The following is a 17,557-nucleotide window of genomic DNA, read 5'->3' as shown; positions in this document are numbered from 1 at the left end:
ACTCTCCAAGGGACAGGCTCGGCTAGCCCATTAGTCCAGCACCCTTTTGTCGTGGGTTCAGTCACTCAGGGTTACAGCAGGGAAGTCAGAACTCTGGTGTTCAGCGGTGAGGGGCTGATCCGCCCCCACACCTGTGTGTGCCCCTCGCCATTCTGGAGGAGGCTGCAGAGCTCTGGGACTATGTGGGGGTTCCAAGTGGTGGTGGAGTCTCTGGATCTGGCCATGGGGACAGCAGGCAGAGCGACCTTGGAGGGTGCCTTGGATTCTGGGATCAGGGACTGGTGGAGCTGACAGTGGGTGGATAGCGGGGCTGGCCCCTTGGTATCGCCTGGGGGTGCGGCACCTATATCCTATCCCTCTGCCATCATTCTGTCTGTCATTCTCTCTGTGACCTTGGCTAATCACGTCAACTCCTGCCTCAGGTTACCTAACTGTATAATGGGGATATGGTCATCATTTTCCTTTACTGTGTGTTTCCAAGATTCTCCAGTGAAAAGTGCAGCACTGTATCATGCTAGGGAATCAGGCCTGGACACCCAGCCATTATCCCTGGTTTTCTTACTAATCAACCATAATTTTTAAACATAAACAAGTGCACAGAGCAGCCAATTCCTTCCTGACTCAGCCCAGAGCCCAGGAGTTCTCCTCTCCCTCGGGAAGGGCCCTTAATTGCTGTTAACCACCACAACTGGGAGATTGGCACAGACATGGGAGGGCAGACACAGGCGCTAGTATTCCTTTTCTCCATGCTCTTTGCGGCCAGATGCCTCTTCTCTCCTACACTCTAAGCAACTCCCCTGGGGCTGCCCAGAGCTGTGTTATAAGCAGTGCACATCCCTGGGCCGGTTCTTGGTGTAGGACGCTGCTGCAGACGCTGGGCTGAGAGAGGTGGGGACGCGGCTGCCTGAGGGGGTTCCAGGGAAGACACGTCCCTCCCAGCACTCACAGGTACCAGCTCTGGCTGACGGGGTCCCCGGCTCCACAGACCTGCTGTAGTGTGGGGATGATGGGAGAGAGAGTCAGTCTGGGGTCCTTGCTGCTCTTCACAGCCACTGAACATCCCAGGGCCCTTGCAAAAGGGATGGGTTTGCTCTAGGATCATGGACCAAAACGTCTTTTTCTATCCCCCCAGCTGGTGTCCTCTAGCCCAGAGCTGGCTGCATTTCAGGGGCACAGGGAATGTTTCTTGTTGAAAGGCTCGCTGCAAATGCCTCGTCCAGATATAAATAAAAATAGAGTAAGAGAAACAATAAAGCATCACTGTGTCTGAAGAACCAAGGAAAAGGAAAAGACGCAGTGAGAGAGAAAAGGGCCTCTTTTAAACACTGGGGCTACGTCTACACTCGCATGATTTTCCGAAATTGCTTTTAATGGAAAAGTTTTCCGTTAAAAGCATTTTCGGAAAAGCACGTCTAGATTGGCAGAATGCTTTTCCGCAAAAGCACTTTTTCCAGAAAAGCGTCCATGTCCAATCTAGACGTGCTTTTCTGCAAAAAAGCCCTGATCACCATTTTCTCGATCTGGGCTTTTTTGCGGAAAACAAATCTGAGCTGTCTACACTGGCCCTTTTGTGCAAAAGTTTTTCAGAAAAAGACTTTTGCCCAAATGGAAGCAGCATAGTATTTCCGCAAAAGCACTGACAATCTTACATGAGATCGTCAGTGCTTTTGCGGAAATTCAAGCGGCCAGTGTAGACAGCTGGCAAGTTTTTCTGGAAAATCAGATGATTTTCCGGAAAAAGTGGCCAGTCTAGACACAGCCTGGATGTCAAATCCTAGCGAGGAAAAGGGACAGGAGCATCCACTCTGTCAGAGAGAGTGTCAAATGTACTTGAGAAGATACAGGAAACAAATGCTTAGTTTTCAGACTGGAGAGCGGTAACCAGCGGTGTCCCCCAAGTGGTCCTTACTGGGATCCACCCTATTCAAAATATTCAGAAATGGTCTTGAAAAAGGGGTAAACAGTGAAATGGAAAATATGCAGATCATACAAAGCTGCTCAAGGTAGTTATGTCCAAAGCAGACCACAGAATCCCAGCTATACATACAAAATGATGGGGGATATATTAGCTGTTACCTCTTAAGAGAGAGATCTTGGAGTCACTGCGGATAATTCTTTGAAAACAGCCGCTCAGTGCGCAGCAGCAGAGAGAAAAGCAAACAGAATGTTTGGAATCATTAAGAAAGGGATAGAGAATAAGACAGAGAATATCTTCTTGCCTCTATATAAATCCATGGTACGCCCACATCTTGAATCCTGTGTACAGATGCGGTCACCTCATCTCAAAAAAGACATACTGGTATTAGAAAAGGTTCAGAGAAGGGCAACTAAAATGATGAAGGGTTTGGAACAGGTCCCATATCAGGAGAGGTTAAAGTGACTGGGACTTTTCAGTTTAGAAAAGAGGAGACTGAGGGGGATATGATAGAGGTCTATAAAATCATGAGTGGTGTGGAGAGGGCTGATAAAGAAAAGTTATTTATTAGTTCCCTAAATAGAAGAACTAGAGGACACCAAATGAAATTAATGGGGAGCAAGTTTAAAACTAATAAAAGAAAGTTCTTCTTCACACAGCGTGTAGTCAACCTGTGGAACTCCTTGCCAGAGGAGGCTGTGAAGGCTAGGACTATAATAGAGTTTAAAGAGAAGCTGGATAAATTCATGGAGGTTAGGTCCATAAAAGGCTACTAGCCAGGGGATAAAATGGTGTCCTTGGCCTCTGTTTGTCAGAGGCTGGAGAGGGATGGCAGGAGACAAATCGCTTGATCATTGTCTTCGGTCCACCCCCTCCGGGGCACCTGGTGTTGGCCACTGTCGGTAGACAGGATACTGGACTAGATGGACCTTTGGTCTGACCCAGTACGGCCGTTCTTATGTTCTTATGGAATGGGTCCCATATGAAGGTTCAGAAAAGGGCAACAAAAATGATTAGAGATATGGAACGGGTTCCATATGGAGAAAGACTAATAAGACTAGGACTTTTCAACTAAAGAGATTACTAAGGTGGGATACCGTCTATAAAGTCATGGCAGGCGTAGGAAACGTGAATAAAGCAGAGTTATTTACTCCTACCCATTACACAAGAAGGAGTAAATCTGGTAGAATTCTTTGTCAGGGCCCACAGGCATGTGGGCCAGAGAGATCCCATGGCTATGCCAGGCTAAGAATTTTAGAAACTGTTTTACAAGGTCCCCCACCAAAGTTCTTTAAGCCGAGTCAGCTGCCGGAGGCCAAAGAGGAAGGATCTCATGGATCGGGAACTGGTTACAAGACAGGAAACAAAGGGGTGAGAAGAAATAGTCAGGTTTTAGAATGGAGGGTGGTAAATAGTGCTGCACTGGGAACAGGGCTTTATACAGCATCTGGAGAAAGGTGATAAGGTGATAAAATCTGCAGATGATAAAAAACTGCTCAGGATAATGAATCCAAAGCCAACAGCGAAGAGCTACAAAGGGACCTCGCAAAACTAGCTGATTGCGCAAGAAAGTGGGCGATGTTCATAAATGCAAAGTAATGCACGTTCAGAATCATAGTCCCAGACACACAGACAAAAGATTGGGGCTTAAAGTTGCTCTAACCATTCTGAGAGAGAAATCTTGGAATATTGCACACAGATGTGGTCTCCCCATCTCAGAAATGATCTATTTCTAATTAGAAAATGTCCCAGAAAGGCAACAAGAATGATTAGGTGTGTGGAGCAGCTTTCATATGAGGTGAGATTAAAAACCCTGGGACTTTCCAGCACAGACAACTTGTGGAACTCCTTGCCAGAGGATGCTGCTTTTACACAAAGCCTGTTCTTCATAAGTCATGTTGCTGACTGGCATTAACGACATTCTTAGATTTTTTCAACTAACTTCAACTCAGATATCCCATTGCATCATGAACAAGTGAAAACTGCTTTTATATTTACCTTTTATTTTCAATAGTTTATATTTAACACAGAACTGGTCTCTATCTCCCTTTTACTTTGTTTTCTTGAGTTATTTGTTTGGTTGTTTGTTTTTGTTTGTTTGTTTTTAGGCTCTGCTGCTGCCCATTTGCGCATTTCTGGTTCAGAATCACATGCGTGGCCTATTTGTTACTCTCAAGTTCATAACTTTAAGGTTCTACTGCAGATGGTGTTTACCATCCTCGTTCACTCTTATGGGATTGGAACGTACTTCGATACCTTAAGTAACAAGAGAACATCACGTTGCTTTTTCCTGAATGCACAACAATAACATTTCTTGAACATCGCGTCCAGGGCTTTGTCAAGTCCAAATCCCTCAGCCTTTCCTCATAGCTCATGTGCTCCAGCACCCTCATCATTTTGGTTGCCCTCTGCTGGACCCTCTCCAATGTGTCCATGTCCTTTCTATAGTGGAGGGCCCAGAACTGGATGCGATATTCCAGATGTGGCCTCACCAAAGCCGAATAAAGGGGAATAATCACTTCTCTACATTTGCTGGCAATGCTCCTCCTAATGCACCCTAATATGCCATTAGCCTTCTTGGCTACAAGGGCGCCCTCTTGACTCATATCCAGCTTCTCACCCACTGTAACCCCCAGGTCCTTTTCTGCAGAACTGCTACTTAGCTGGTTGGTCCCCAGCCTGTAACAATGCCTGGGATTCTTCCGTCCCCACTGCAAGACTCTATACTTGTCCTGATTGAACCTCATCAGATTTCTTTTGGCCCAATACTCTAATCAGTCTAGGTAGCTTAACCTTCCAGCATATCTCCCTCTCCTCCTAGCTTAGTGTCATCCGCAAACTTGCTGAGGGTGCAACCCATCCCCTCTTCCAGGTCATTAATAACAAAGGGCTGGTCCTAGAACAGATCCTTGGGGCACTGCACTTGAAACTGAGCACGAGCCAGACATCGAGCTGTTGATGACTATCCGTTGAGCCCGACAATCCCCTCCATGATTTTTCCCAGTGCTGAGGAGAGGCTGACTGGTCTGTAGTTCCCTGGATTGTTTTTCTTCCCTTTTTTAAAGATAGACACTACCATTTGCCTTTTTCCGATCATCTGGGACTTCTCCCGGTCTCCACAAATTAAGTATTTTATAGGATTTCTTTTATTCTTAATATAGTTTATAAATTCCCTTTTTTTATCCTTAGCCTTGCAAAGGATGGATTTTCCCCTAATATCTTTAGTGTAACATGGAATTCCTATTATTTGCTATCTATTTTCCCTTTTCCATTTGTTTTATATTGCCTTTCCCCCAGTAATAGCTGCCTTCACTTTGCCAATGAAACAGATCTCTAGCTAAATTCATCCGCGGTTTTGACTATCTAATAATCCCTTCTTTAAAATTCCCAAGTTTCATTCATATTTTTCTTCTAATTTTGTCATCACAGTTTTGCTGAGAAATTGTCTCAGCTGTAGTTAATGTGCCCTTTTGAAGCACTAGGGGTCTGTCTAAACAGCAAGGCTGTGTCTACACTGGGCCACTTATTCCAGAAAATCAGCCGCTTTTCCGGAATAAGCTGCGAGCTGTCTACACTGGCCCTTGAATTTCCGGAAAAGCAACGATGCTCTACTGTACAAAATCAGCCGCTATTCCGGAAAAACTATTCTGCTCCCGCTCGGGCATAAGTCCTTATTCTGGAACACTGTTCCGGAAAAGGGCCAGTGTAGACAGCCAAGTAGTCTTTTCCGGAAAAAAGCCCTGATTGCGAAAATGGCGATCGGGGTTCTTTTTCGGAAAAGCGCGTCTACATTGGCCACAGACGCTTTTCCGGAAAAGCAGCCTGCCAATGTAGACGCTCCTTTTCCGGAAAAACTGAAAACGGAATAGTATTCCGTTTTAAGCATTTCCGGAAATTCATGCCAGTGTAGACACAGCCCAATAGTATTTCAGAATACCTCACGTTATTCTGAAATAACATAGTGCGCGTCTACACTAGCTTGAGTGGAGCAGGGCATGTGGTGTGTGACATTCACTTTGTCTCTCCGTCCAGGCATTTGGGCTGTGACCATCACCTAACACCCTGGGCACCTACAGCAAGCCGGGGGAATGTGCGTTTTGAATAGGAGACGTTGCTCTGCATCAGGATCGGACACCTTCTCTCTGACTCCATGTCAGATTCCAACACCACCAACTTCACCAACCCCTCCACCTTCATCCTGCTGGGCATCCCTGGCCTGGAGGCGGCCCATGTCTGGATCTCCATCCCCTTCTGCATCATGTACATCATAGCCATCTTGGGAAACTTGACCATCCTCTTCATCGTGAAGACAGAGCCGAGGCTCCACCAGCCCATGTACTATTTCCTCTGCATGCTGGCCATCACCGACCTGGTCCTGTCCACATCCACCCTGCCCAAAATGCTGAGCATCTTCTGGTTCAATTCCAGGGAGATCAAATTCAGTGCCTGCCTCGCCCAAATATTCTTTGTTTACTGCTTCTCCGTGATTGAGTCAGGGATCTTCGTGGCCATGGCTTTTGATCGCTACGTGGCCATCTGCCACCCCCTGAGACATTCCACCATCCTGACAAACTCCGTGGTGGCCAAGATTGGCTTGGCTGTATTGCTGCGAGCTGTCATGCTCACATTGCCCTATCCCTTCCTGGTGAGACAGTGGCCATATTGCAGAACCAACATCATCCCTCACACGCACTGCGAGAACATCCCTGTGGTGAAGCTGGCTTGCGCCGACATCAGCCTCAGTAGTTCCTACGGCCTCTTTGAGCTACTTTGTGGGGAAGGTCTGGACACATTTTTTATTGCCATGTCCTATTTCCTGATCCTCCGGGCCATCTTCAACCTCCCCACAAAAGACTCCCGGCTCAAAGCTTTTGGGACCTGTGGCTCCCACGTCTGTGCCATCTTAGCTTTTTACGTCCCTGGTTTTTTCTTCTCCTTCACACAGCGCTTTGGCCAGAATCTGGCATTGTATTTCCATGCTCTCATTGGCAACGTGTACCTCCTGGTGCCCCCCATGCTAAGCCCCATCATCTATGGGCTGAGGACCAAACAGATCCGGGAGAAGCTGCGTCTGCTCTTTACTCGTAAAAGGACCTGACGTTTTGTGCTGGTGCTCTGGGTCTCACACAGAACTCCCTTCAGAGTCGACTGTTGACAGGCTGGTTTCATCACTGACTGGGCTGTGTGTGCGACATTAAACTCTTTCCTGGCCTTAGTGTGATGTGTCTGTGTGACAACCTGGGGATGGGTCTGTGCACATTCATTGACTCCTGGGGTTGCTGCCTCTAACTCTAATTCTGGTTGTACATGGGCCTGTGAATACTTGCCCCCTCCTACCTTTTTCCTCAGGCTCTCACCTCTGCTCCACTTCTGCATTTCAGCCCTTCAGCTGCTTCCCAATATTTACTGCCAACCCTCCTCCTCTCCTCCCAATGTCACTCTCCGGATCATTTCTGTGGTGGGTCCCACCCAGGGTGGCACCAGGAATGGAGGCAGAGCTCAGGTCTCTGTCTCACCAGTCCACGTTCCCTCTTGCCTTGGGGTGTGACAAGCTGCAAACCCCCGACATCCACGGATAGGTACACGACCTCTCGAGGGAGGGAAAGGGCCTGTTTGGAAGCAGACTGGCCCACCTCGTGAGGAGGGCTCTAAACTACGTTCGGCGAGGACAGGTGATGACAGCCCCCATGAAAGGCAAAAACAAAGAGGCGGGAGAAGGGTGAGAAATTGGGAGGAGCATGGACTGTAATAGCAGAGATAAAGATGAGACAAGATAGAAGTGGGGGAGAGGGAGGGATCAAGCCAGGATCTTGGAGGTCTGGGTACAAATGGGAGACGTTGGATGAATACAGTTGAAGAACTGATATTGCTAGTAAATAAGTATTGTGCTCAGCGGTCACGAATGTGCTGTGCTAACGGGCATCTCGCCCTGTGCAATGATGATACCCATTTGGCTGCATACATGGGCTCCCCTGTGTACAATGTTCCCACTGAGGTGCGCACCTGCATGGCTGTGCGCAGAGTTCTCCCCCCGCCCACCACCTCAGGAGAACCGCTGGGGCAGAGGGTCAGGACCTGCCACAGACACATGCCACAGACAGATGGCCTCTTCTGATGGCCAGGGCTTCCACATGGTGCAGGTGGTGGGGAGGGCAAGGCCTGTTCTGGTGGCCGGGGCCAGGAACAGGACCTGCCGCATGCGGTGGGGGAGGGCATCTGCTCCGGTGGCCAGGAACTTGTGTGTGAATAAATTGGGTGCCATGGTGGCACCCATCCAAACCAGCACACGCAACCTCAATATTGGTGCACAAGCCAAAACTCACTCTGCTCACTGTTGGAAAACCTTAGCGGGAACCCTGCCTGTATATCGGGCTGGCTCTGCACAGGGAGCCAGCAAAATAGACTTCAAGAGAGCCCCCCAAGACCACAAAATCAGATAAGGATCAAAGGCACCAGGCCACCCATATTATCAAATGAAATACAGGATTTGTTGTCAGCAGACCCTAGTGACCCACTCCTCCTGAGTACTCCCTGCCATGGACACAATGCAGTCAATGGTAGATTCTTGGCCAAAGACAGCCTCTCCAAGAAACATCTTTTACTCCAATGCAAACATCGTACACATCACTCCTGGTGTCTCACGTTGCTACCCGATGAAGTTGCCTCGATACCGTCCATTTCAGTGCACTTGGTGGTTCAATCAAAACCATCGCCATCCGTCATGCTGCCATGTTACACCCTGTCCTGAACTTGGGCCCGTGTGTCCCCGTTTCTGTGCGGAGAGGGTTGGTACCAAGATGCTTCATAACGAAGGGTTGTTACCATCCCTCTGGGATGTGCGGGCAGCCTGTGCCTGGTACCAGTTAGAGTGTCTACAACATCTGCCCTGTCTGTGCCATGTTCTGTGAGCTGGGCCTGCCTCTTGCTCGCAGCTTGAATTGCTCTGCGTTTGCAAAGTCTTGACCATTGATACATGGGCTTACATTTCAGGCCTCCGTCTTGCTACAAACACAACTGGGCTCCATCAAAGAGACTGGGTAGGAAAATACCCATAACTGGAATATTGGTCTTGCTTAGGAAGCAGAAGCAAGGACAAAAGGCAGGAGATGTTGCCTGTACAAATATACATTGTACAGAGGCTGAGATGAATGTATTACACAGACCTGCTGAGAATCTCTGGGAGAGGAAACCAGTGGTAAGAAACAAGGGTGATATCATGATAGAGGGTATACAAGGGTATGTCTTGACAGCAAAGTTATTTCGAAATAACTATCGTAGGGTATGTCTACACTACCACCCTAGTAGATGCCTCTTCGTGGAACGAGGTGTACAGGTAGTTCGGAATAGGAAGCCTAATCCGAACTACCTAGTCCATGCCGTGTGTAGCCGCGGGCACGGAGTCCGAACTAGCTGGCATTTAAAAATGGCGGCGCCCGGCAACACGCAAATGAAGCCCGGGAAATTCAAATCCCGGGCTTCATTTGCAACTCCAGTTGCCTACATTAACCACCCTAGTTCGAACCAGGGTGGTAGTGTAGACATACCCTTAGAGTCTACACAGCCATCCTGTTATTTCAAAATTAATTTGAAATGGCAGAGGGCTTATTTCAAAATTGATAAACCTCATTCCACGAGGAATGGTGCCAATTTTGAAATTGCTATTTCGAAATAAGCACTGCGTACACACTTATTTCAAAACATGGGACCTCCAGCCCTGCTGGCCGCCCTGGCCACAAGGTACCTTCTGACTTGATGCCCTGCTGGAACTGGTTCCAACCAGCCTTAAATGTGATTCAACATCCTCTCAGTGTGGACACACTATTTTGAAATAGAAAAAGGCTATTTCGAAATGCATTTTGTGTATAGACACGTTATTTCAAAATAAGCTATGTTGAATTAACTATTTCAAAATTAGATATTTTGAAATAACGCTGTAGTGTAGACATACCTTAACAGACCACCTCGCTAGTAAGAAGAAGTGGATGAGTCGAAATTAGCTTCAACTAGTCAGGAAATAGATCTTGGAATCAGCGTGGATAGTTCTCTGAAGACGTCCACGCAGTGTGCAGCGGCAGTCAAAAAACCAAACAGGATGTAAGGAATCATTAAAAAAGAGACAGAGAATAAGACGGAGAATATCTTATTGCCTTTATATAATCCATGGGATGCCCACATCTGGAATACTGCATACAGATGTGGTCTCCTTATCTCAGAAAAGATATACTGGCATTAGAAAAGGTTCAGAAAGAGCCATTCTTATGTTCTTATGTACTTCTGGCATCCCGGAAACATTCTGCAGTGTAGACATGCCTATGCTGCAGAGTTTTTCTGGTAAAAAGGCAATATACAAAAAAGGCAGAAAAACGACACTTATGTCCACACTGTAACTGCGTTCTTTCAATAGAAAGTCAAACGAATGCAGGGTTTTTTTTCCAACAGCAGTAAACCACATTTTGAAAAAGTAGATCTTTTTTTCATTGTGCTTTTGCTGAGTCGACACTCTCTTTCTAAATAAATTTTTCTAGCTGAAAGAAGCCTGCAGTCTAGACACAGCTCAGTGTCTTCTCTGCCTACCGTGGCCAATGCCAGTAGCCCCAGAGGAAGGGAACACAACATGTAATCCTCCCATGATCCTTCCCCTGTCACCTATCTCCAGACAAACAGAGGGTAGGCAGAAGCCCAGCAGCAGAGTGGGGGCTATCCTGTTTATTGTGTTGAGTGTAACACATATGATTACCTGCCCTGTAGGCAGTCTGCCCTGTAGGCAGGTGGCGTATGCGTGTACCTGGTGCAAGGAGCTCCTGACGCTGAGAGACCAAGTTCGGGCTATGGAGGCCAGGGTGGCTGAACTGGAGGAGCTGAGGGAGGCCGAGAGCTACGTAGATGAGGCTTTCCGGGACACTGTAGAATTGCCCCACCTCTGGTCAGACAGCCCCACAGCTGTTGAGGAGGATGAAAGACTCAGGAGAAGAGAGCAGTCAATGGGAGCAGAGGGAAACCATCCCGTAGTTGGAACCCTCCTTCCGACAGATGTTGCGGTATCCTCTCGCACTGAGGAGACCTCTCCAGGGGAGGGAACGCCAGTGGTTAGGAAGAGGCAGGTGTTAGTAATGGGTGATTCGATCATTAGAAACATACAGAGCTTGGTTTGTGATGATTGTGAGAACCGTATGGTCACTTGCCTGCCTGGTGCAAAGGTTGCGGATCTCTTGAGTCATCTAGATAGACTTATGTGTAGTGCTGGGGAAGAGCCGGTGGTCGTGGTACATGTAGGTGCCAATGATGTAGGGAAGGGTAGGAGAGACGTCCTAGAGGCCAAATTTAGGCTGCTAGGAAAGAGACTGAAATCCAGGACCTCTACGGTGGCGTTCTCTGAAATACTTCCAGTTCCACGCGCAGGGCCAGGTAGGCAGGCAGAGCTTCAGAGTCTCAATGCGTGGATGAGACGATGGTGTAGGGAAGAGGGGTTTGGATTTATTAGGAACTGGGGACACTTTTGGGAGAGGGGGAGCCTATACAGGAAGGATGGGCTCCACCTAAACCAGGGTGGAACCAGACTGCTGGCACTAAACATTAAAAAGGCCTTAGAGCAGTTTTTAAACTAAGAGATGGGGGAAAGCCGATTGGTGCGGAGGAGCACGTGGATTGGATGGAGACATCTCTTAGAGGAGAATCCATTGATAGAGATTCTCTAGGTTTTAGTCAGAAAGAGAGGAAGGGAGATTATAAGGAACGGGCCATATCAGACAAGAAATAGTCACATATACAAGAATCTAACACATCAGGAAAGGAAAGACAAATAAACAGAGGCAATTTTAAATAGTGCTTCTACACAAATGCTAGAAGTCTAAATAATAAGATGGGTGAACTAGAGTACTTCGTATTAAAGGAGGAGATTGACATAATAGGGATCACAGAAACCTGGTGGAATGAGGACAATCAGAGGGACACAACCATACCGGGATATAAAATAAAAAAATAGACAGAATAGGACAGAATAGGCCATGTGGGTGGTGGAGTGGCACTGTATGTGAAAGATAACAGAATCAAATGAAGTAAAAATCTTAAATGCATCAACATGTTCAATAGAATCGCTATGGATAGTAATTTCATGCTCCAATAATAAGAATTTAGCCGTAGGGATATATTACCGACCACCTGACCAGAACAGTGACAGTGACATTGAAATGCTGAGGGAGATTAGAGAGGCTATCAAAATAAAGAACTCTATAATAATGGGGGATTTCAACTATCCCCATATTGACTGGATACATGTCACTTCAGGACTAGATGCAGAGATAAAAATTCTCGATGCCTTAAATGACTGCTTCTTGGAGCGGCTGGTGCAGGAACCCACAAGGGCAGAGGCAATTCTCAATTTAGTCCTGAGCGGAGCGCGGGATCAGGTCCAGGAGGTAACTATTACAGGACCGCTTGGAAATAGTGACCATAATATAATGACGTTTAACATTCCTGTGGTGGGAAGAACACCTCAGCAGTCCAGCACCCTGGCATTTCATTTCAAAAAGGGCAACTGTGCAAAAATGAGGAGGCTAGTTAAACAGAAATTAAAAGGCACAGTGACTAGAGTAAAATCCCTGCAAGCTGCATGGAAACTTTTTAAAGACACCATAATAGAGGCCCAACTGAAATGTATACCCCAAATTAAAAAACATAGCAAGAGACCTAAAAAAGAGTCACTGTGGTTAAGGAATGGTGCCCTGGTCTCTGTTTGTCAGAGGCTGGAGAGGGATGGCAGGAGACAAATGGCTTGATCATTGTCTTTGGTCCACCCTCTCTGGGGCACCTGGTGTTGGCCACTGTCGGCAGACAGGCTACTGAGCTAGACGGACCTTCGGTCTGACCCAGTGTGGCCATTCTTATGTTCTAGGGACACTGTTCCTACCCATCCTGGCTAGTAGCCATTGATGGACCTAACCTCCATGAATCTAGCTAGCTCTTTTTTGAACCCTGTTAAAGTCCTAAAATCTCCCTACAACAACGCACCTCAAAGTTCCAGAGGGAAAAGTCTGAACTGGGGAGAACTTCTGGTCCCAGGCAGGAATGACAGAAGCCTGCCTGAAAAAACCTAACCTGCTTGTACTTACTAACTAGGTGAGCCACTGCTTGAACGAAATCCTGACTAGTACATGAGGCTTAGACAATAGTTTTCTTTTATTTCTTATTGTTAATCTACTTAGATCTGTTTGCTATCGTCTGTTGTCCTTTAAAACCTCTCTTTCTATTGCTTTCCTTTGTGGAAGTGGAGCCCGGGGTAACAAATATATACTGGTTGTGTTTTCACCAGGACAACACCGTGCAGCTCAGGGGTCTTTGGCTGGGCAGCTGGGAATATTTTGGCTGTAGCATCACTTTTGTGGGTCAATGAGCAGCTGGCAAAAGCATCCATGAAGACAGCTGGGTGTAGTCCCTCCCTGTCTTGGCGTGAGGCGAGCTTTGCAGCTTGTCACATCACGGTGCAAGTGGGAGCCAAAACTGGGGAGACCGAGGGCTCAGCTGTATCTCTGTTCCAGGTGATGCCCTGGGGAGGACCCATCACAGAGATGATCCACAAAATGAGGGGGGAAGGGGAGCAGTGAGCAACTGGCGTGGGGCTTGGAGGGATGATGTGGCTCGGGGCAGGACCTGGGAGCAGGGGGTGGGTCTATAGGGTGGCAACCAGATGTGTCGTACACATACCTATTCCCTAGTGTGTCATGCTGAGTACCAGAGTCAGGTCACGACAGGAATTAATCTCTCTTTGATTGGCCAGTCTGTGATACAGGGAAGAAGGCCCGGCATCCACTCGCCTGCCAGTGCTGCTCAGAGCTCAGTGGAAGAGCTAGAGCACCAGCAGAAAACCTTACTCTCTTTTTGAGCAAAGAGTCAGAAGAGCCTGTCTCGGATCTGCTTGGTCCTCACCCCATAGATGATGGGGTTCAGCATGGGGGGCACCAGGAGGTACACGTTGGCAAGGAGAACATGAAAAGAGAGGGGCAAATTGTGACCAAACCGCTGCGAGAGGGAGGAGAAGTAAGTTGGGATGTAGAAAGCTAAGATGGCACAGAGGTGGGAGACACAAGTGCCAAAAGTCTTGAGCCGGGCGTCCTTTGTGGGGAGGCGGAAGATGGCCCTGAGGATCTGGGTGTAGGACACAGCGATCAAAATCACATACAGGCCATTTATACAGAGTAGCACCGAGAGGCCGTAGTAACTACTGATGCGGATGTCGGCACAGGCCAGTTTCACCACATCTATGTGCTCGCAGTGCGTGTAGGGGATGATGTTGGTTCTGCAATATGGCCACTGCCTCGCCAGGAAGGGGTAGGGTAATGCAAGTACGCCACCACTCAGTAGCACGGCCAAACCGATTTTGGCCACCACAGGGTTTGTCAGGATGGTGGAATGTCTCAGGGGATTACAGATGGCCACGTAGCGATCTAAGGCCATGGCCACGAAGATCCCGGACTCAATCGCAGAGAAGCAGTGAACAAAGTACAGCTGGGTGAGGCAGGCACTGAAACCGATCTCCCTGTCATTGAACCAGAAGTTGCTCAGCATTGTGGGCAGGGTGGATGTGGACAGGACCAGGTCGGTGATGGCCAGCATGCAGAGGAAATAATACATGGGCTCATGGAGGCTCGGCTCTGTCTTCACAATGTATAGGATGGTGAAATTTGCCAAGATGGTTATGACGTAAATGGCACAGAAGGGGATGGAGATCCAGATATGAGCTGCCTCCAGGCCAGGGATGCCCATCAGGATGAAGGTGGAGGGGTTGGTGAAGATGGTTCTGTTGGAACTGGACATAGAGTAGCAGAGAAGGAGTCCAATACGGAGACCGAACAGTCTTTCCTGAATGTATTGTGTCTTCTCCCGACTTTGGGCATGTGCCCCGGGTCTCGCGTGATGTCACAGTACAAATGCCTGGAGGGAGAGACAATGTTAGTATGAGATGTGACATTCAGCGCTGGAGACTTCTCCTGGGTGAAGCAGACTGGTCGCTCTTCACACAAGTAATAACATTTTCCTTATGCAGAGAAATGAATTACAAAAACTGATCCTGCACATTCAAATTCCTTATTTTATATTTTATATTTTTATATGTTTGTCTGGAGGTAGATGGCAGGGGAAGGATCATGTCAGGATTACCGGCTGTGGTCCCTCCCTCTGTGGTACCTGGCATTGGCCACTGTCAGCAGACAGGATACTGGGATAGATGGACCTTTAGTTTGACCCAGTCTGGCCATTTTTATGGTATGTTCTTGTGTTATGTAGAAATAGTTCTGTTCTGCAGTTGGAGAGAAGTAAGACAAAGCACTGCGCCTGCATTTGTGGGGAGGGATAGCTCAGTGGTTTGAGCATTAGCCTGCTAAACCCCGGGTGGTGAGTTCAATTCTTGCAGAGGCCATTTAGGAATTTCGGGCAAAAATTCATCAGGAATGATACTTGGTCCTGCTGAGAAGGCAGGGGACTGGACTCAATGACCTTTCAAGGTCCCTTCCAGTTCTAGGAGATAGGCAATCTCTATTATTATTGTTAGATGAGAAAGCACTTTGCAGTCCATCGGCAGACAAGGAGGGTGACAAATACCCTCAACAGTAGAATCGTAACGTTAGGATCACCAGAGTTAAGAACTGACTGATCAACCACACAGCTGATTCAGAAACACATGTTTGCAGTCCAGCAGCAGCAGAGCCAAAGAAAAACACAAAAAGGCAAATGCCAGAAAGTTCTCTGTTAAATGTCAACTATTAAAAATAAAGACAAGGTTTGAAAATATAGACATGACAGAGAATACAACATCAATCACCTGCACACACACAAAATGGATAATTCCTACCTACGGAGCAGTACCGCAGAAAGGGATTTGGGGCAGCTGAATAGGAGTGAAGGGAGGTGGAGAGGTAAGTCGATGAAGCCTTCCAGGACACCATAGAATAGTCCCCTCACCAATCAGACAGCCCCTGCACTGTTAAGGAGGATGAAAGGCTCAGGGAAGGAGAACAGTCAACTGGTGCAGAGGAAAATGAACCCGTAGTCGGGACTCTCCTTCCAGAGGATGTTGTGGGATCCTCTCTCACTGAGGCTACGTCTCCGGGGGAAGGAACTCCAGTCAATAGGAAAAGGCAGGTGTTAGTAGTGGGGGATTCAATCGTTAGAAACATAGATAGCTGGGTTTGTGATGACCGGGAGAACCGTATGGTCACTTGCCTGCCTGGTGCGAAGGTTGCGGATCTCTCGAGGCATCTAGATAGACTTATGTGTAGTGCTGGGGAGGAGCCGGTGGCCGTGGTACATGTAGGTACCAATGACATAGGGAATGGTAGGAGAGATGTCTTAGAGGCCAAATTTAGGCTGCTAGGAAAGAGACTGAAATCCAGGACCTCTACGGTGGTGTTCTCTGAAATGCTTCCAGTTCCACGCACAGGGCCAGGTAGACAGGCAGAGCTTCAGAAGCTCAATGCGGGGATGAGACGATGGTGTAGGGAAGAGGGGTTTAGATTTACTAAGAACTGGGGACACTTTTGGGATAGAGGAAACCTACACAGGAAGGACAGGCTCCACCTAACCCAAAGTGGAACCAGACTGCTGGCACTAAACATTAAATAGGTCGTAGAGCAGGTTTTAAACTAAGGGCTGGGGGAAAGCTGACGGGTGCAGAAGAGCACATGGATCGGACTCTTGGGGGAAGAGTCTTTTAATAGAGAGTCTCTGTGTTCATAGTCATAGAGCTATGGCGGCCTCATACAAAAGAAGATCTCTTGGCATTCGTGAAGCTTCAGAAAAGGGCAACAAAAATGATGAGGAGTTTGGAATGGGACCAATATGAAGATAGATTAAGAAAACTGGGACTTTCATCTTAGAAAAGAGGAGACTAAGGGGGGATATGAGAGAGGTCTATAAAATCATGAGTGGTGTGGAGAAAGTGACTAAGGAAAAGTTATTTACTTGTTCCCATAATATAAGAACTAGGGGTCACCAAATGAAACGAATAGGGAGCAGGTTTCAAACAAACAAAAGGAAGTTTTTCTTCATGCAATGCACAGTCAAACTGTGGAACTCCTTGCCAGAGGACGTAGTGAAGACCAGGACTTTAACAGGGTTCAGAAAAGAGCTAGATCAATTCATGGAGCTTAGGTCCAGCAATGGCTATCAGGATGGCAGGATGGTGTCTCCAGGCTGTTTGTCAGGGGTTGGAAATGGATCACTTGATCATTCCGTTTTGTTCACCTTCTCAAGGACACCAGGCATAGGCCGCTGACAGCAGACAGGCTACTGGGGATACCAAAAACTCCCCTGTGTCTAGGGATCACGTCTGCTCTTCTGCTTTTTTTGGTAGCAAAGCAGACGTGCTCTTATGGAAACCCCGTCTTCTTCCTTTGACGAAGGAGAAGGACTCTTCTAAAAGAGGTTTTTCTGAAATTTGGCCCAGTGCAGACAGGCCACATTTCAGAAAAGCCTCTTCTGAAAAAGCTACTGGAAAAAGGTCTGCCAATTGTGGAGCAGTCTTTACGTAGCCTGGACTAGATTGGCCATTGGTCTGACCCAGGAAGGCTGTGTTCTTATGTTCTCTATGGCTCTCTTGAAGTCTATTCTGCTAGCTACCTGTGCAGAGCTGGCACCATATCCCAAGGGAGT

At 47.6% G+C, this 17,557-nt stretch overlaps 1 protein-coding gene and 1 pseudogene across 1 annotated transcript; one reads left to right on the top strand and one right to left on the bottom strand.

Moving 5' to 3' along the window:
- Nucleotides 1-6,065: 6,065 nt before the first annotated feature.
- On the top strand, nucleotides 6,066-7,013 carry LOC102459380 (olfactory receptor 52E4-like). Its single transcript, XM_014570513.4, has one exon. The coding sequence runs from the start codon at nucleotides 6,066-6,068 to the stop codon at nucleotides 7,011-7,013; it is 948 nt and encodes a 315-aa protein (XP_014425999.4).
- Nucleotides 7,014-13,738: 6,725 nt separating this feature from the next.
- LOC102459142 (olfactory receptor 52E4-like) lies at nucleotides 13,739-14,725 on the bottom strand (annotated as a pseudogene).
- Nucleotides 14,726-17,557: the final 2,832 nt, after the last annotated feature.

The sequence above is a fragment of the Pelodiscus sinensis genome, chromosome 1 (assembly GCF_052426305.1).
Source record: "Pelodiscus sinensis isolate ZL-2025 chromosome 1, ASM5242630v1, whole genome shotgun sequence".
Lineage (NCBI taxonomy): Eukaryota > Metazoa > Chordata > Testudines > Trionychidae > Pelodiscus > Pelodiscus sinensis.
This window is presented reverse-complemented; position numbering and strand designations above follow the sequence as displayed.

Bases quoted from the DNA above. Each gene is read 5' to 3' on its own strand.
- LOC102459380 (XM_014570513.4), top strand. From the start codon at position 6,066: ATGTCAGATTCCAACACCACCAACTTCACCAACCCCTCCACCTTCATC.